At 39.4% G+C, this 20773-nt stretch overlaps 1 protein-coding gene across 4 annotated transcripts in view; it reads left to right on the top strand.

The window, feature by feature from the left end:
• Positions 1–887: 887 nt before the first annotated feature.
• Positions 888–20773, top strand: part of IL12RB2 (interleukin 12 receptor subunit beta 2) — a gene marked incomplete at its 5' end in the record, with an annotated part of 69783 nt that continues 49897 nt past the window's right edge. For all 4 annotated transcript variants that reach the window (XM_082658657.1, XM_082658656.1, XM_082658655.1 and 1 more), the window contains 6 exons: positions 888–963; positions 2468–2755; positions 9625–9739; positions 10649–10833; positions 12052–12194; positions 13319–13469. In XM_082658657.1, coding sequence (XP_082514783.1) covers positions 888–963; positions 2468–2755; positions 9625–9739; positions 10649–10833; positions 12052–12194; positions 13319–13469 — 958 coding nt within the window. The remainder of the gene's footprint in view (positions 964–2467; positions 2756–9624; positions 9740–10648; positions 10834–12051; positions 12195–13318; positions 13470–20773) is intronic.

Below are 20773 nucleotides of genomic sequence, written 5' to 3'. Positions count from 1 at the left end.
AGATCAATCTTTTACTAAATTCTTGGTGGGGGGGGGGCCGGGGTGTGTGTGGTTATGAGCCACTTTTTTTTAATTATTATTATTATTTGTGTGTGTGTGTGTGTGTGTGTGTGTGTGTGGTACGTGGGCCTCTCACCGCTGTGGCCTCTCCCGTTGCGGAGCACAGGCTCCGGATGCGCAGGCTCAGCGGCCATGGCTTACGGGCCTATGAGCCACTTTTTAATCTCCTGTTACTTCCAGAAGCACATAACTAGATCAGAAATTCTCACTACTGGAGCTTCCCTGGTGGTCCAGTGGCTAAGACTTCACCTTCCAAAGCAGGAGGTGTGGGTTCCATCTCTGGTCAGGGAGCTAAGATCCCACATGCCTTGCAGCCAAAAAACCAAAACATAAAACAGAAGCAATATTGTAACAAATTCAGTAAAAGACTTTAAATTTTAAAAATTAAAAAAAAAGAAAGAAATTCTCACTACTCTTGGAATTTAATACTACTGCGTTTGACTATGATGATGCAGCCCTGTTTGGAAGAAAAAAGTTTTGTGTGAGACTGAAGCTCAGAAGGTTAAGTAACTTGCCCAATAGTCTCAAAAGTATTTAAACCAGTTCTAAAGGACTCCAAAGGCCAGATCTCTTCCCCCACCCTTTGCTGACCCCAAGAAGCTTAAAGGACATGGGGGTTAGAGGTGGCTAAGATTTTCAGTTTACTAGTTTTAAAGGTAAACTTCATTAAAAAAAAAAAAATCTTAACAACGTGAAGAAAATTAAAGGGGCATTTTAAGCCCTCTGAATAGTATTGGTTCTGGTATTTTGTGAATGTATTTAACATGAATGAATTTGTGTTCTTTTACAAGGAAAAATACAGAGGTGTATTCCAGAGTTGACTGTCCATGGTACATACAGTTAACGGGTGCCCATTGGCACTTATTTTTATCATCGTGTGGCTGTTAGTTAAAGCAAAAATAGGTAAGATATTTCTGTAATCTAATCTGTGGAGGGATTTTTGGTTTAAATTCTCAGTTATAGATGAAATATGCATTTGTGGTAAATGTTCTGGTAGTTGGTCTTTTGTAGTCAATCTTCTGTCAAGTTTAAGTGGATAAGTCTGGTTCTATGTCTGTTACTAATATGTATTTTATTTCATTAATACTAATGATTAAGAGTCCAATAATATCTTTCCTCTTAACAAAATGACTAGGTATCAAGCTAGGCATCATGAATGAATGTTTTACATTATAGTGCATTTTAACAGAGGGTATTCATGGATGGTTCAGCTCTGCTAAAAAAATAATGGCTGGCATTTTCTTTGCTGTTTTTATTGGCATCTTATTTTTTACTTTCTGGCCCCTTAGGATCAAAGAAACAGAAAACAAAAATATAAGTAAGATTAGAGAGAGAAAGAGACTTAGTTCTGAAAATAAAAATGGAAACTTTTCAGAATTCAGTATTTCCTGTATTTGATTTGAATAACTTTTTTACCAATTTGTTTATGGTAGTTGATCCAAGCAATCTGATAATTACCAAAAAAGGCTTTCAGTGGAGGCTTTATATCACATCTAAAAATTCAAGGTGAGTCTATAATTCTGAGGGTTTTTTTCTTTTTTTCATCAGCAGTAGTGAGTACTACCCAAAACTGCTAATTTCTGATTAGTTGTCGTATCTACATATACAAAACCTCCTGGAGAGTAAGAATGACCTCTCTTTAAGAGTTTATTGTGGGACCTGGCATATAGAAAATAATATGGAGAACTCTTTTTAAAAGAAGAATACATTCATGTGATTTCGTATTAGCTGTATTGGGCAATGGTTCATCCTACCTAGGGTCTTACATCTTGAAGGAATACCATGGTAAGACTTGATTTCCATCCTTGATGCAAACTACACATACAGAGCCCCTAAATATTTTCTCTTTGTTATAAAATAATAGATTACACATACTTTAGACCTCTAATATAGCAAGAGAAGGAATTATTCCCAAATCTTCCCTTTAACATTTGTAATAGCCTTTTAAACATTTCTAATAGCTTGTTCATCATTTTGGTATGAGTATTGAAGTAAGTGTTATAAATCATAAGTGGGGATGGAAACAAATGTGATTTATTCTGGGAAGTGATTTTTAGTAGTCTGGTGAATAATTTGCATATAAGAGAGATTGGTTTTTCCTAGAACTGTGCTCCTGAATGTTCTTCCAACCCTATTTTCTCACCACTTTCCTATTTATAGTTCTGGTTATAGTATTACTGTTTTGAGAAGGATGTACATTTTAATTCAAATACAGTTAGCCTTCAATATGTTTGCCTTCTCTCCTCATTGTGCTTCACCAATACAGCCAGAGCAATGTAGCTTATGTATATTTCCATCATTTGACAGGGTTAGTTTTATCCAGCTTTGGGGAATTACACAAACCCTCCATCTTGCAATGGGTTTCTTATATGCCATCTTATGTCTTTTGCATTTGTGTCTATTGCAGATGTGTGCAAGAGAGGGGATGTGACTGTGCAGCCTTCCCATGTAATTTCACTTGGGTCAGCTGTCAACATTTCGTGCTCTTTGAAGACCAAACAAGGCTGCTTGCAATTCTCCAGTTTTAACAAGTTAATCCTCTACAAGTTTGACAGAAGAATCTATTTTCAGCATGGTCATTCCCTCAGCTCGCAAGTCACAGGTCTTCCCCTGGGTACAACCCTGTTTGTCTGCAAACTGGCCTGTAGCAGTAATGACGAGATTCGAATATGTGGGGCAGAGATCTCCGTTGGTGGTGAGCATTCCCTCCTGAATTCCTAAAAATTGGTGATCTTATTGTATTTGTCATGATTAAGCAGAAATCCAAGTAGGAGACAGTGTTCTTTCTTCTCCCACCACAAGGATATATTTAATCTTTTTTTAAATATAAATTTATTTATTTATGGCTGCATTGGGTCTTTGTTGCTGCACGCAGGCTTTCTCTAGTTGTAGCGACCGGGGGCTACTCTTCGTTGCGATGTGCGGGCTTCTCATTGCGGTGGCTACTCTTGTTGTGGAGCACAGGCTCTAGGCACGTGGGCTTCAGTAATTGTGGCACATGGGCTCAGTAGTTGTGGCACACGGGCTTAGTTGCTCCGCGGCATGTGGGATCTTCCCGGACCAGGGCTCGAACCTGTGTCTCCTGCATTGGCAGGCAGATTCTTAACCACTGCACCACCAGGGAAGTCCTGGATACATTTAATCTTGATAGTAACATGAGCACCTCAATGTAAGAAGTCCAGAAATCAATAGAACTGGGATCACATTTAGTAAGTCTCCTCTTCCTTCTCTTCTCTCTTTTCCACCCCTCTCCTCCCCTCTCTCTTTCGCTCCTCTTTTTGGCCATTAAGACCATTTACCTATTGCCCGTGGCCTCCAATGGCAGGAAAATGGCTCTCCACAGCTGAGTCTTCATTCCTTCTTACTTATGAGAATTGTTCAAAGCCACTGCCCCCTAAAAAGAAGAGAGATGTCTCTTTTGACTTATGCAGCCCAGGCTGATACCCAAGGCTGAGCACTTTTCCTCTCTCTGACTTAATGCACAAAAAATAGTTCTTCCATCCACCTCACTCCTGACCACTGGTTATCAGACTTAGCAGAAGTTGAGAGAACTATCGTCATACTTAGTATCTTTTCCTGGGTTTTCTAGAAAACTGCCTGAGACAAAACTGACATGCTAAGACTTCATGGGGGGAGGGGAGTTGTACAGTTCTAGAGAAGCAAGAGTGAGGGAATGAACTAGGAAAGGAGCAGAGCAAACACGAGGTGGTTAAGTGACTGAGCTGGCCTTGGCATCAACAGAAGATACAGCTGGTTTCTTGGTCAGTAGCGACATCCCCAGAAAGAACATATAGAAATAGAGTGACACGTGAAAGAGTTAACAGTCTGCCATCGGTCAGAGTTCACCCACAGAGCACCAACTCCCCCGCACTGCTTGCTTGCACTGTGTGTGGGCTCCTCCACGCAGCCGTGGGGAGAAAGAACTAAGATGTCAGAGTTGGCGTCTGCAGCCTGAGCCACAGTGCACAGGGTGAGCCAACAGCACACCTTCCTGCAGCCTGCAGCCTGCAGCCTCTAAGGCCCAGCCCAGCAAGCCAGTGAGCATACATAGGCCCTGAGCGATCCCACGGCACTCTGTGCCTCTGTGGATCCAGGGAAGCTCCGAAGGGGCAGGTGAGAGGCATAAGAAGAGTGGGAGGAATTGCTGCAGTAGGCTGACTGACCAAGATGCGAGGACAGGGTCCCTCTCATAAAGAGAGTGACATAGAGCTCAGTGAGACTCTTCAGGATGGAAAGAGTCTCTTTCCCTCTTCTAGGGACCTCTTCTCTGTGACCTATAAGAAGGTGGTTGGTACCAGGCGGTCTTCCTGGAGGTCAGCCACAAGCATTGAGCAGAACACCAAGCAAACGTCTAAGCAGATCATTTGTGGGCACGGAGGCATAAACTAGGTCCTGTACTCCTCTTCCAGATCAGGGGCTCCTGTTCACACCACTTATGGGTCATGTACTCTCAGCTCTGATAGCCTGTGGTGTAGTAAAAGGTACCTGGGCTTTGAATCTCAACACTGCCACTAGCAGTGGACTCTTAGACAATTTCAATTCTCTGAGTCTCAGTTTCTCCATCTGTGTGATGAAGATACTAACACCTACCTCATAAGATGGTTGTAGTGATTAGATGACACCTTGTATGCAAAGTGCTTAACCTAGTACCGGTCACATAGGAGGCACTTAAGTGATGAGCGCTAGGGTTGCAGGTCCATCGGTTTTACTCTTTTCTTCATGTGTGCAGCATGCTAAGTGCTGAGCCTGTTTCTCTTGAAAGGAAGTATAAGCATTGGTTACAGACAAAATGAAAATTTTTTCTTAAAAACACCATTAGTCCTCACCTCCCTTGTCCTCAGAACACCTGAATATTTCATCCAGGTAATTCACAATCTTACAGACCATCATACCATATTGGTATCAGACATTCTCAGCCCTGTGATGTCAGTTCCAGGTGTCCACAGTGCTGCAGGTGTTTTCTTCTTATTTAGGGGGCTAACAATGGCCTTGAAAGTCAGTATCTTTGCAGATGTCCTTAAGCCATTCCATTCCATTTCCTATCTTTGCTTAGGTGCATGAGAGTGATGTAACCCCTTTTCATTTGTTTACTTTTTTTTTTTTTTTTTGCGGTACGCGGGCCTCTCACTGTTGTGGCCTCTCCCGTCGCGGAGCACAGGCTCCGGACGCGCAGGCTCAGCGGCCATGGTTCATGGGCCCAGCCGCTCCGCGGCATGTGGGATCTTCCCGGACCGGGGCACGAACCCGCGTCCCCTGCATCGGCAGGCGGACTTGCAACCACTGTGCCACCAGGGAAGCCCTCATTTGTTTACTTTTCCATCCAGAGGTTGTGGATACATCTGTGACAGTTTGCAACATCAGGAGATCTAGGGAGATAGTGAGGGGTATCTGCCCAGTGCAGCTCAGTTGGGTGACACTGCTGGGATGTTGCTTGTGCAGCATACTCAGGTGGTAACCACACTATCAAATGGCTGCTCTTTGAACAAGTTTAGCACCTTTGAGGTGAAGAACTGACTGGAAGCAACACCTTTTTCTGAGTATGGCTAGTCATTCCAAGAAAAGACACAATGAATGTTGGTTTAACCCAGTGTAGTAAGCTTAAACCTATCTAGTGAGGGAGTGAGCAGCCCATTTTCTTTTTTGTGATAAGCAGTAGCCCATAGTGCCATTGCATACTCTGAGTGGGCCTGTCATAAAGTTGACTGGTTCTTCAGAACTGGGAATGGGTAAATGGCCTTTAAGCCTTCTCTTTCTGGCCCCTTCCTGGGCTTGTGCTGCTCTGCTGCCTGGAGCTCATCCAAATTGTGCGGTAACTAAACAACCAGTGCTCTACCTAACCTCAGAGGATTGGGCCACAAACTATTTGGACAATCAAGGAAATAAATGAAAGACAATGGATCCTTGCTTAGTTGTTTTCAATATATGTTTAGCTGTTGATATTTCTGAAAGCTGTTTTTCTAAGACCTTTTATTTCACCTAGTAAGTAGGGCTTTTAAAAATAATAAGCATAATACGCATAACAATTCATTACATGGTAAACCATTTTAATTTTCAGAGACTTTGATTTCTGACCTTTCCTTAGCATCGGCTATTATATATTTGTATTGAAGAGAATCACATCTGGTTTCTCCTGGGGCAGACAGTCTCTGCCCAAACCAAGTCCTGGGCTGAAGTAGACACCTTGATTTCATGGTCCAGGGAACTCACACCGAGAAAGTTGACTTGATTTGTGGGTAAGAGCTGTGGTCTTTAAAATGAGATGCTCTGCAAACTTTTAGGAGTAAAGGTGAGGGTGAGTAACTTTTTCATTAAGCAAAAGTGCCAGGTACTTTATCTCATTTGGTCATCAAAAGACTGTATGAAGCGTTAGGGTAATGATGCTGGTTTGAACACATGCATTTACTTTCATTCCTTGTGAAATAAAGCCAAGATGCAGTAAAAAAAAAAAAAAAGTTTTGTAGAGGCACAAACCGTAAAGGACAAAAGGAATGGGAGGGGAGACACAGCAACAAAGTTTTGGAAGCTGGAAAACAGGTGGGCCAGTGATAATTGGCTTAGCCTACAGCTGGCAGTGAGAAACTTCAAGATGCAACCTGATTTAATGCAGAAGCTCCCACCCCAGACAGACAGAAATTGGTGATACCATATACTGCTGGGAGTGAGGGTAGCAGTGGGGATAAAAATGGGAGATTTTAATTGAAAAATCTATTTAAAAAACAGATTCTCAGATTCCCTTCCCAATTTCATGTATCCAGTTACTTGCTGCTTTTCTACACTGGCATAGCCCTGGAGGCCTGGTATCAGAGGGCCACTGAGCTAGTTTCAGCCCATTCAGTTGAGATTGATGGTACGCACTGAAAAACAGAAGGATGAAAAGGACATTGGCATATAGCTCCCTTCAGACCTGTACCCTCCTCCTGGCAGATTAGAAAATCCTTTTCTGGAAATCAGACCAGGCTAAGAGGAAATATCTAAAATTATTTGCAATAGAGGTTCCTAAGAAACCCTAGTCAGATCATCCTGGAGTGAAACCCAGAGTCAACAAATGTCCCTCAACTGACATACCCACAGAGCTCCAATCTATAATGTAGTGTTCCCCCTCCTATATATGAATAAAAATACAAGGATCCAGGAATTCCCTGGTGGCCCAGTGGTTAGGACTCAGCGCTTTCACTGCCAAGGGCCTGGGTTCAATCCCTGGTTGGGGAACTAAGATCCCACAAGCCACACAGGGTGGCCAAAAATAAAAAAATAAAAGAAAAAAAAAAAACAAGGATCTGAGGAAAATGCCTAACACGGAGAACAGAAACTGAAACAAACATGTGGAACAAAGCATAGAAGCAAAGTGGAAGAAACAGATGTATTCAGGGAGAAGAAATGTTAAGAAACAAAATCTATCCTTGATACACTTAGGAACTAAGAGCAAATATTGCATGTAGAACAAAAATAGGATGCTATAAAAAGGAAATATTCAGAGAATAAAAAACATCCCCCTCCAGAAAAAATAAGTGGAAATGAAAAACTCAATAGGGGGGAAGAAATGTAAACTGAGGGTTTTTTTTCCCTCATATTAGAGCAAAAGGATCAAGAGTTTTAAAATATAGGAGATAAAATACAAAATTAGAGAAGAAGGTCCAACCTATGAAACTAGGGATTTTTAGAAAGAAAAAAACAGATAAGAATTATCAGAGAAATAATTCAAAAATGTTTCCCAAAATAAAAACTAAAAGTTCCCAGAAGTTATGATCTCTTTGAGAATCCATAAGAATGAAAGAAAAGAGACCCCATTAAGCACAGTCTATACTCAGCCAAAGTATCAGTCAAGTGTGAGGGTAGAATAATGACATTTTTAGCCATGTTCAAAATATTTCCTCTCCTGCAACCTTTCCCAGGGAACCACTGGAGGATATACTCCACCAGCACAAGTAATTAAATCAAGAAAGAAGAAAGCATTGGATCTAAGAAACAGGAGATCCAACACAGGGAAAAAGAAAAAGAGAAGGAATTTCCAGGACACTGAGGTCTGGCAGTTCCAGAAAGATAGCTGTGTACAGGCATAGAGGCAAACCCATCTTACTGGAAAGTTCACAAGGCTCCCGGAAACTGGTCTCCAAGCAGAAGAAACAAATAGAATTCTCAGTGCTTCTGAGTATGTTGAACAGTGATTCAGATAATTGACTTGAAAGTTTAGAATTATATTAATAATAAGGAAACTAAACAAATGGAAAAACAAGAAAATGACTACCTCCAAGATAAACAAGAAGTTGTACATAAAATGAAAAGTTAACATAGTATTAGTCATAAGCGGTTGTATATACAGATACATAAATGTATACATGTATATATGTATATCTATATATACACATATGAGTCTATTATCCTAGGAAAAGAAAGAGTTTATTATTCCATTAAACAAACCTCTATGAGCTACATATTGTTCTACTCACTTTATAGATGAAGAAACTGAAGCTCTGAGAAGCTCATCTGGACAAGATCACACAGTGGGTACTTACTGTCCCCAGATCTATGGTGTGTGCTAAGGACAAAAAAAGCTTTTATTCCATCAATTACAGCTTTCTTTTTTTCTGAGCAGACAGTGTCTAGGGCTTCGGTGGTACCCTCGCTTTATCTCACCCAAAGGAAGCCTCTGTCTACATCTGGGTCTCAGTATTAGGGTAGAATGAGATGACCCAGTAACAGAGTATTCTCTCTTATCTCCATTAAATCTGAGAAACTCGTAGCTTTGAGTTCTGTCTTTGACTATAAAATGGCTTCATTTAAAAATACACACCTTATGATAGAAGGGACCATGCCTGCCTTGTTCACCTTTGCATTTCCACAGCTAACACTGCCTAGCCCATGGAAGGTTCTCAATGTCTGTGTACATAAAGAATTAATTTATACGTGTTCATTAAGTGCTCCAAGTGATGCTGCAGAAATTAGATTCAGGTGGTACAGCCCAGGAAGGCATGACTAAGGGCCAGTGCGTAAAAGTGCCTTGGCAACAAATCTCAGGTCAATGGAGAAAGAAAGCCCCTCAGTTTTAAACGTTTCTAATATTTGAATGGGCTTCATTCTAAAAAAGTAAACTCATCATCAACCGGGGTAATGGAGCTAGCACTGGACGTTCACCTGTCAGGGAGAACAGTAAAATATGGTGGTGAAAGGCTTGGATTCAAGTCAGCCACTCCTGGGCTGGAGACCTGATTCTGCCACTTCATCGTTTTGTAATCTTGGGCAAGATACTTCATCTCTAAGTCTTAGGTACTTGATATAGCTGCTATGATTTCCAATTGAGAAAAACCACACATAAAACACTGAGCATAGGACTTGGCATATAATAATTGTTTGATCCATATTCACTATTATTGCCATGGTTATTAGAAGAAATGCATGCCTAGGAGGCAAATTTGAACTTCATGGGATCTGAAATAGCTCCCAGCTCCTCTGGGTATAGGAGACATAGGGGAAGTATTGTTATCTTGTTGGCAAATAATAACAATGTAATAGAAGTATCACCTGTGTGCTGTTTAAAATAGGTGGTTTTGTTATTTATTTTTAAAGTTGTTCCAGAACAGCCTCAAAACTTATCTTGTATACAGAAGGGAGAACGTGGGACCGTGAGATGCACCTGGGATAGAGGACAAGACACCCACCTGTATACTGCCTATACTTTACAGTGAGTGAGACTGTATTTTCACAGCTTTTTTGGTAGGTCTTCTCTTAGATGACATTTAGAAGTACCGAACAGTTCTAGTTTTACCAGAGAGAAGAAGCAATAAACACCTCTAGATAATTAGATACTTTAAAAAAAATTCTAGTGTTCATCAAGTAAAACTGGTTTATTCGTCTAAAGTGTGACTAACTCAGAGTTCTCTTCAGGGCCTCCAAGGCCCCTGTTGTAGTCGTTCTTCCCTGCTCTATAGGATTAAACTGGCTGCATTATATCCCTTTCCTTTTCTGCAGTTGTGGACTCTTAGGGTCACGGTATAGACTCTTAGAGTCTATAAATAGACTCTTTTTTGTGGTAGCATTCCATTTGCCTTGGAGGAGTTTCTTTTTAAAGCACCTTTGCCTGACCTGAGAGTTCACAAAAAGAGAGAGTCTGGGAGATTCTTTTCCTTGGAGTTGATTCTGTAATCCTCTCCAAAGATCCCGCTGGTAGCGCTATGCCTAAGTGAGTAGGAGATAAGGAAAAGGCAGTGGGGCTCAGGGTTCTGGTCTGTACCAGCATCTGGCATTTCTGTGCAGTAAATGCCAAGGTGGCCATGGATCCTTTGGATGATTGGATCTGTCCTAAGGAGCTAAGATGTCAGCCAGGGTTTTGGGAATTCAGACAGTGTAGAGATGGTTACTCACCCATACGAATGTCAAAAAGTCTCAGTCCTACCAAAAAAAAAAGAGAGGGGTGAAGTATGGTCCTATTTATGACCACAGAATACAAATATTCCCATTGTGTATCCCCTAGTAGTAAAACTGACCTTAAAAATGTGAGGAATTTTAAATATATGAACATTTTGTTCCTTTGTGCTAAGAAGGCAACAGCACATAAAGTATCTTGCTAAACACAATCGTCTTTCATTTACAGGTTAAAGGGACCAAAAAATTTAACCTTGCAGAAGCAATGTAATGATCACTATTGTGATCATTTGGACCTTGGAATTAACCTAACCCCTGAATCACCTGAATCTAGTTACACAGCCAAGGTTACTGCTATCAATAGTCTTGGGAGTGCTTCTTCATTCCCATCCTCATTCACATTGTTGGACATAGGTATGTATTATTTCACTTTTTGTAAGTGTCGATCTTTAGCACATGAATATTATTTTTTAAATCACTTGAATGTTCTATGTGTGATTGTTTCAAAAGGGACAGTGGTTCATGGAAAGTGGCCAGTAGGCATAGGCAAAGGATAGATGTTTCTTTGATGCAAGCAAAAGGATGTATGTCTCTAGAGCTATAGAGAGATGTTCAAAATGGGATATTGAACATTATTCTCTCTGTTGGAGAAATAAGAGCCCCCTGGCCTCAAATCCCATGAAGGCACTGGCTGCCAGTGATACCATCTGACTGAGGCAAGGGTCATGTGAGGTTATTCAGATGTCTTTTCACCCCCATGGCTACTCCATTGTTCTGAGATAGGCTGCATGTTGGCGTGCAGGGCTAGAGCAGCCAGGTGCCACCTATAAAGAAAGTGTATCATTGTACCAATCCATCTTCCTCAGAGAATACCTACCTCCACCCCTCTCATCAGCTTGGGAGCTAGAGTGAGCCAGTCCCAGCACATTTCTGAGCAAATGTAATTGGCCCAGTTGAATCAGAGGCCAATCCCAGGCATTCCCAAGGTCTCAACATCCCATGTAGGACTGGGCTTCAGGCCTGCCTGAAGTTCTGGCCTCACACTATGTGTCTCTCTTCTCTCTTCCCAAAGCACCTCTTTGCACACATACTGCTAACTGTGAGTCTGAACGTCGGTATCTACTCTATATTTTCCTATCAATGTTCTGCCCATTCTACCTTCCATCTCTTTACATTGATCATCTCTAGCCACCTTCTTTCCATCTTATTCTTCTCTTCTATTCCTCTGTTGCTCTCTTTCCTATGGCTTTTCCTACCAATATTTCTTCTCCTTCTGAGGTGATCACCACTAACCACACCTCTACCTTCTCAGCCACTGGAACTCCTGGGTTTTGGCATATTGGTTTTCTTTTAATCATTGAATTAAATGGAATCGAAATTATTACTGATGTTCATCGTAGTTTAGTAAAAATGAGGGTAGATTAAAGGGAATTACTTTAATGATTTAGAAATGAATCCAACTTTTTCTTCTTTCTAAAAGCCAGGGACTGCTCTCTTGTCTATTTCACCGAGTTTAGTAGCCATGCATCTTAGAAATGAGATATGTTCAACTCCTTATAAGCCCATGTCAATACATAAGACAATTTCCAATTATGGAGCCTGAATCACACTTTTTTTTGTCCTGGTTACCAGTGAGGCCTCTTCCTCCGTGGGACATCAGAATCAAATTTGTAAACGCTTCCGTGAGCAGGTGTACCCTTCAGTGGAGAGATGAGGGTCTGGTGCTGCTTAATCGACTCAGATATCGGCCCATTAACAGCAGGTCCTGGAATATGGTAATGGTCTCTAGAGTGAAGGGGAAACCAGGGAGGGGTTCTTAGTAGCAATGCCCAGATCTCTCTTTTCATACCAGCAAAATATGGAGTTTAAGAATATTTAGCCCAAAAGTACACATACACATTTGAGACATACCAGTCACTTACACTTCTGTTTATTAAGAAATATCTTAAAATTTGATCGCTGATTCCGAAATTTTTTAAGCCACAGGCTTCTGTAAATCCACATTGATTTTCTACAATTTATTTCTAGTGAGTCATTTTTCCTTGTTATTTTACCCCCTACCCCATCATTACTTCCATTATTACTTTTTAGTAATTTTTTTTAACATATTGGAAAGAGAAATATTAGGGAATGTTCAAAGAGGGGCTTATCTGAATTGAATACTCCAAAGAAAAAGCTTCACATTTTGATGTAATAGTAAACATTAATTTTTTTTTTTTTTTTTTTGCCATGCCACGTGGCTTGTGGGATCTTAGTTCCCCTACCAGGGATTGAGCCCCAGCCCTTGACAGTGAAAGCATGGAGTCCTAACCACTGGACCACCAGGAATTTCCCTAAACATTAAATTTTTTACAATAAAAAATATAAGGTTATAATTCCTTCCAGTATTTTGTAAAATATAATGGCTTATAATAATAACAAAGGATCAGCTCCACATGTAGAGAGGTATAATAATTAAATTTTTCACCTGTAATTTTTCCTATATAATTTTCTTATATAATTAAATTTTTCTGTTTGGGACCAGTTTTATGTCTGTGTTAAAACATTCATCACATCCTAGTTGTAACCAAATAAAGAATAATCTCTAGTGTAGAAACAAGCTTCTTCAAGGCCCTTTTGAAAACTGGTAGTTTTCAATCTTGTTTTTCAGCTGGTTTCGGGATCCCCCCCTTGGAATCCATATAGATGGGTTCTTAGACCCAGGAGTTTTTTGTTTTATTAATGAGAAGCTATTGTTTCAGATTAACATCACGTGTATTCAGTAACCCAGTCATTGATATTTCTTCTTATTGAATGACAGATTTGAAAAGTAAAAAGCGTTATCTGGTCTGGTTTTCCTACCTTTATTTAAATTAATTTAGTATTAACGGGCACTTTTTAAAATCTTGTTGGATTCAAGGTTAATGCCACAAATGCCAAAGGAAGACATGATTTGCTGGATCTGAAACCCTTTACAGAATATGAATTTCAGATTTCCTCTAAGTTACATCTTTATAAAGGTAGTTGGAGTGATTGGAGTGAATCATTGAGAACACAAACACCAGAAGAAGGTATGTGTCTAAAAAACAACGGAGGGGAGGGAGGTGGATAGAGTGGAGGAAAGACAGGAGAGAGAAAGATGTAATGATCTCCTTGGAATAGAATCTCTAAAGAACTGTTACTGAATCAAAAAGTATGAGTGCATTAATTAACAAGCTCATTTTGACATTGACTTAAGTATTGAAGCTGTCCAGGGAGATATGTTTATATTGCTAAAAATTTTTTTACATTAGGTAAGTCCTACTCCTGTTTGCCACATGTTATCATGCTGGTTACAAGTTTATGCCTCAGTAATGTTTGATTATATCTCTTATTTCTATTTCACTTACTTTCTCAGTTACTTTCTCTTATTCCACAAAGCTGCAACCAGTAATTTCATTCCTTTACCATTAAACCTTGATACATTTTACCCTTTAGATTCTATGAAAATTAATATGGCTTTATAAGCCATACTAAAAGCTTGAAAAAAGGTAAACTCTGGAGACAACATTTTAAAATAAAGTTTAACATCTGGCAATCTTCTCTCCTCCAAATGTTACAGCACTGCACTTCTTCAAACCTTTGATACTCACTGCTCACGTGAGTAACACTAGACTGCCCATAGCTATAAAGAGGAGATCAAATATACTTTTAAGTCTGATGGACTTTTCTTTTTGGTAATTATTGGGAAGACAATTTTATTGAAGTATAATCGAAAAAGCAAAAATGCTTATATGAACTTTATGACAATACTAAATCTTTGGAGATATAAAAATAGCCATCTGAATATTAGTTTTCAAAAGCACTCAGTGATACAGTATACAGCTTCATAATTTATGAAAATTTGTTTCAGAGGAAAAGTAATTGACATATAATCTGTTGCTTTATTATCTGGAGATTTTGAAGCATTAATGTCAGAAAAGCTAAGTCCTTATTTGTGAAACTTATAGATATGTGTGCATGTAAACTAGCCTAATGATTAAGCTACATTCATTTTCTGTGAGCTACTAGTGATTTCTGGTAACTGATGACACTTATCAGTGATACTCCAGTGACTTTCAAGGATGTAAACTATTAATAAAATAAATAATATATAAATTGTAGAATAATTGTATACTCTTCCTTTCTTCTGACAATAATTGCATTTCGCTATTTAAAAAAATATTTTTAAATGAATTCATTCAGCAATTATAATTTATTCCTCTCATTTTATGATAAAAATCTCTTAAATTAATGTTGAGCCACTTTTTCTCTGTTTAAATGTGTGTCATTTTTATACTCCAGAGCTTACTCTTGTTATCCTTTTATTACAATGTCAAAGTAATGCATTTTAAAAATACCTCATGGATTTTTAGACTTTATTTATACATAGTACAGATAAAATTCTTGGAAATGGGCCATATTTTATGTCCAAGTCCAAGGTAGTAAATAGGCTGAAAATTTTTAAGTTATATCACATTAAGCTAAAGTATAAACTAGGGAAACTCTGCGCTTGTAAATTCTTATCATTTTTACTCACACTTGATAATGACCCATTTAGAGATGTATGAAAAGGTTTTTCTTTCTTTCTTTTTTTTCAAGTGTTTATCTGTTGCATTAAAAACCCAAGGCAGGATGGTAACTTTCTCATATCCTATAAAATAAACCACCATCATAACAATGAGTGTAGCAACTTGTTACGGTTATGAACTCGTAGATGATTATGAATTGAACCAAGGAAGCTGGCTTATTCAGAGTAATTGCAAACATTCATAAAGAGAGAAATGCATTCTCTGAGATACACCACGCTACCAAGCTCTGCTGGTTTCCTTTCAGTGTCTGAATCTCCCTTTTTTGTGTTTGATCTTTCTGTGGGTTGTTGTAGGATCTCTTTTCTCTTACTCTAAACTTCATGGTTTTCACCTCTAACCGCTGTTCCTGTCATCAGTTTCTGTATGAAACATCAACTGATGTAAACCTAAAAGGTGTGAATTTTTTTTTAACACTATTTCCTTTTGACCCCTGAGATGTGTACGGATATATAACTTGGCATTTAAAAAAAAAATACTAGTAAGCTTTTTTCTTTTTTTTTTTTTTTTTAGTTACTGTCTAAAACTGAATGATCTTATGGTAGAGCTTTTTCTTTGCAGCCTTGGCTACTCAAAACAGAGCAATATGTTATCTCCTGGTGGATTGGGCACAGTTATTTATAGCACTCCAGCAGAGAATGAGGGTATTATTCACTCCATATGGCCCTTTCCCATGTCATTAAATTCAACTCTTGTCATGGTCCTCCATGAAAAACACTTTTTAAATGACCACTAAGTAAGGGGTGGAAGGAAAGAGATAACTTTCTTATGTTTGGGAGGACAGTCCAGCAATCAGTAACCATCAGTGGGCCTGATACTGGGAAACAAGCAATCATATTTTACTTCTAGTGGGAAAACAGTCTGAATTTGGGCTGCATAGTGTCCAAACATGCCTGAGAATACGCCCAGATGTTGGGGGGAAGGCACTCCCTCATCATTTTGAACACCCAGGAGGAGACTCCAAAATAAAGATGAATGAGCCATTCCTTAGAGCTGTATCATCAGTTACGTGTTTCTGTCTGTTCATTCACCATTTTTCAGTCTTATTTATATGTTTGGTCTTGCTAAATGTGACGGTGAACAATTAATAAAGGAAGTGTTAAATGCTCATACTAGTGCCAGAGCAGCAAAGGAGGAGTCCTCCCCCACTGTGGTGATAGCATAGGTGATTGGTGAGAGATCCCAAAGAGGAGAAAATGCAAGGCTACCAGCTGCAGCCACCCATGTTCACATTAAGAAGCTAGACAATTATTCATTCATTTGTGACTTTGAACTATTGCTAGGATAGGTTAGGTGTGAACAATTAAATACTAGAGGTTATTTTACCATCTTAGTTAGCAAGCAAGATGGTAAGTCTAGCTTAGGAGTCAGCAAACATTTGCTATAAAGGTCCATATAGTAAATATTTTCAGCTTTGCAGACCATATGATCTTTGTCACAACTACTAAAATCTACTGTTATCACAGGCAAGCAGCCATTGACAGTATGACAAATACATAGACAAAGCTGTGTCCAAAATTTTATTTTTGCACACTAAAAATTGAATTTTATAAAATTTTCATGTCACTAAAAATGATTCTTCTTTTGACTTGTTTTCAACCATTTAAAAATGTGAAAACCATTATTATTAGTTCACTGGCTATACCAAAACAGGGAATAAGGAATCAGCCAGATTTGGTCCATGGGCCATAGTTTGCTGACTCCTAAACTAGCTAAACTTGAAACTATTATACTTGCATCTTTTTTGCCTAAGGCTTCAGGAAATGAGAATGAATGGTTCTTTACATTCTAAAGGGATTTACCTACAAACATTTTCATTAGAGGGAAAATGTTATGTTTTAGATCCAGTGAGTGTCCCTACCCTTTTTTCTTCTTCTTGTGGTCTCTTCTAAGCCCAGCATCTGTCCTGGAAGAAGTAAATGCCTGAGCTTAACTATTTGACAAGGTAGTGATCACCCAAATGGGAAGAAATGTTTTCCATGAAGCCCTCCAAAAGAAGCCACTGGGGGAAAAATACTTCTCTGGATGATCTGTGAGGAATGTGTGTATATCAGGAACTATGCCAGGTGCTCAGACATAATGATAACCAGTCAGATCCTCAGACTCAAGAGCTTATAGTCTATCTTGGAACGTCACGGAAAGATTCCTGGAAGAGACGACACCAAGAAAAACCTGCAAAGTCCAAAGGGAATCTTGTGGCCTTCCTCCATCTGGAACATGTGGTCTCCAAGGTTATTGCAGTAGAAGAAAAGAGCTATTTCCTCCTAGAAGTACTTGATTCTCTTGAATTCTGTGAAATCCCTTGTTCCTGGTTTTTACTCTACCATGTTGGTCAGTTCTTCTTTGTCTCTTTTGCTGTCCATCTTTCTCTTTTTAATCTCAATCTGTAGGGCTTTATATTGGACCCCCTTCTTTTCCCAGCTGACCTCATTCAGTCTCATGGCTCTAAAACTAGATAGGTAGGTGAAGAGAGAGAGAGAAAGATAGACTATAGTTTCTGTCCAGGACTCTTTCCAGAACTTCAGGTTTGTGTTCCAATCACCTATTCCATATCTTCACTTAGATGTCAACAGACATTCTAAACCTCACATAGCCTAAACAGACACTTTTATTTTTTTCTCCAAAGCAAAATGTTTCCAAAATGCCTCTGTTTCAATCTTTCCTATCGTGGTAATTGACACCACCATCTTCCTAGCTACGCAAGTCAAAAATGCAGAAATCATCCTTAACTTCTCCTTTTCTCCTATCCCCTCATACCAGCAGTTGACTCTTCTAAAACATTCAGAATGCATTCATTCTTTCCATTGCTACTCTGACTATCCTAGTTTAAGCTACTTTCTCATTACAAAGCGTAACAATAAAATGAACACTTAGAAACCCACCATTCAGCTTAAATGCTATAAAATTACCAATATATTCTTACCGTGTCACGCTTCACTATACGTAACCACTATTCTGGACTGTGTGTTTATATCATCCTCATACTTTTTCTCGTAGCTTTCAGAAATGTATGTATTTCTAAACAGTGATTAGTTTTGCTTATTTTTGAGCTTAATCAAAATTATATGTGTATGTAATCTTTTGCAACTCACTTTTTTCCCTTGGCACTCTAACATGAGGCCTCCATTGACTTTCGTATGGATGAAACATTTCTGCTTCTATTAAGAAACAAGCTCTTCACTTGTGATCTGGATGTTGAAAGGTTATGTTTCTTTAAGAAAAGAAAAGATGGAGGAGTATTCAGCTATGTCAAATGCTGCCAATCAATCCAATGAAATGAGAATAGAGAAGTGATCATTAGATTTGGCAAAATAGCATTCATTGCCGAACAGGAGCAGCATCAGTAGTGTGATGGGGACAGAATCAATTGGCATTGCTTGAGAGTGAATGTTAGGTGAGGGAATAAAGACAGTGACAATTCACAACTCTTCAAGAAGTTCTGTGAAGGAGAGCAGAGATGTTGGGCAGTAGCTGGAGCAGGATGTGGTATTAAGAAATTCCCTATTTGTTTTTGCTTTTAGGATCAGAGATAATACAGTATATTTGCAAGGTGATGATAAGGTCCCAGCAGAGAGGGAGAAATTAATGATACAGGAAGTAGGATAATGGTGGGAGAGAGATCCTTGTTGAAGCAAGAGGATGGGATCCAGAACTCAAGGGGTTGGTCTTTGATGGAGGTGGGGATGCTTCATCCACAGTAAAATCAGTAGGGGTGCTGTGTTAGGGAATTGATGGGGAAGTTCGAAAGTTTCCAGGGTGGAAAGATTAGGGAATCCCTCTCTGATTGCTTCCTTTTGCTCAGTGAAGAAGTTGAGAGAATCAGATCATTGGAAGTGAGCAGGTGGAGGGAGGGACAGTACCAGCCATTGGGAAGGAACACCAGGGTGGATGATGAGCCACCAAAAATAGTGACAGAAAGGAGTGGAAAGAGAGAGTGAACCAACTGTTGAAAGTTGTCAAAGAGGAGGAAGGGTGGGAGCATCTGTGTAGGGCTTCCCATGGAGACATAGCAGGGGGTAACATATAAAGGCAAGAGTATACCACTAAAAAATTGTTTAAGCAAATGGGTGTTTGTAAATCTGTTTGAGTTATTTGAAACTAGATTTTAGAGAAACGTATCACAGCCCAAAGAGTGGACGTGGAGTAACCAAGATGGCAAATGACTTATCTCTATCTTGTCCTGCTTGGAGCATGGTTTGGACCAAAATATTCTCATGGGTTCAATTTAGCCCACTACCTGAAATCTCTCAAGATATTCCTTTTTCATATTTACTTTGTGTTAAATTCTCCATTTTCACTGTTCTTAGAGATCTTTCTACTCCACTCCACTGCCTGCTCAAATCTCTGTGGAGGGATTGCTTTCCACTTGCAATTCAAATGCTCTTGTTTACGCCCTTGCACTTGCCTTGGCTTCAGAGACGGATGCTAACCTCAGAAGCAGCACATGGCTTGGCCCTGATTTATTTACCACATGTGCTGTTTCACAGAATCCTAGAATCTTGGGATTTAGAGTTGAAAGAACCCTCGAGGTCAGTTAGGTCAGTTAAACTGATCTTCTGCTTAATTTAGGATGTCCTCTTTTTTCATATTGGTGATTCCCTCCTCTTTAACCCAGTGGTTTTTTCCTTTACCTTGAAGGTACATTCATCTCAGGAGAACTGACTTCCATTTCTCAATATTCATATTTTTAATCATTTGTACCCATCTGTTTTTTGTCACTTGGACATATGGGCCTTTGACTTACCTTTTCTCGTCTACCCATAGTAGTTTTATCTGTCTTTTGTTAGATAACACTGAGGTTAGGACTTTAAGTGATTTTATGACAGTTGAATGTCAAAGATTGTCTCTAATATTAGCCCTTAAGTTGCTCTAAGCAGAAATGGTTTGACATTCCTGGTCATGAAATTTTACGCTTGACACTCATACAGATTTAGCTAATGATTTCTCTCCCATAGAGGCTTATGCTGCAAGTGGGCACCATTAAAATTTCAGCTTCACTTGCAATTTATCCTGTGAACAAAATATGACTCTAGAATTTGATTCTTAGCTCTGTGATAATCTGGTAGGTTGTAGAGGCAATGAGTGACAATGAGAGGCAATGAGGCAATGAGTGTTCCCTTTAAATTTCTTACCAATATGTAATTGACTGAAGACATTTAGCACCATGGAACACGTCCACTGGCTTTGACATTGAGCATACCCAAGTTTCCAAATCCTGATTATGTAGTCAATGTCTGGATTATCTAGTTTGTGGAGTGTTCAGATCTTTGCTCAACGCGGTGGACTGTAACGGACGAGCGGGGTCTTTGGAGACAGTGAGACCTGGGCTCGGCTCTTAGCTTTGCCATCACCAGCTCCACACTTTTTGTAAATCACTTAACATTTGTCAACCTCCTTGTCCTCAGCTGCAAAACAGGTATAATCACATGTACCCTCTGCCTTGTGTGAGGATTAAGTGAGATCATGCATATAAAGTATCCAAAGATTACCTGGCACATGGTAGGTGGTTAATAAATGTCAGGCCCCCTTTCCTTCTGTTGCCTGTGCTTTTTTCCTTTTATGCATCTGGACTAGCAGAAAAAAAGTTCTGAGCTTGACTCCTGGCTCCCTGTAATCCTGAACGATTGAGAGCACTTTCAGAATGTCTTCTGTACACATTTCTTACTTCTAATTCCTGGCTGCAAGGGTAAATACTACCACGGGTGGGAAGAGAAGGGGAAGAAAAGAAGTGAATGTTTAGAAATAAAAAAAGAGAGACAAAGGCGAGA

The sequence above is a fragment of the Grampus griseus genome, assembly GCF_964374135.1.
Source record: "Grampus griseus genome assembly, chromosome: 1".
Taxonomy (NCBI): domain Eukaryota; kingdom Metazoa; phylum Chordata; class Mammalia; order Artiodactyla; family Delphinidae; genus Grampus; species Grampus griseus.
The sequence above is the reverse complement of the archived record's forward strand: the minus strand, read 5'-3'. Positions and strand labels throughout refer to the sequence as shown.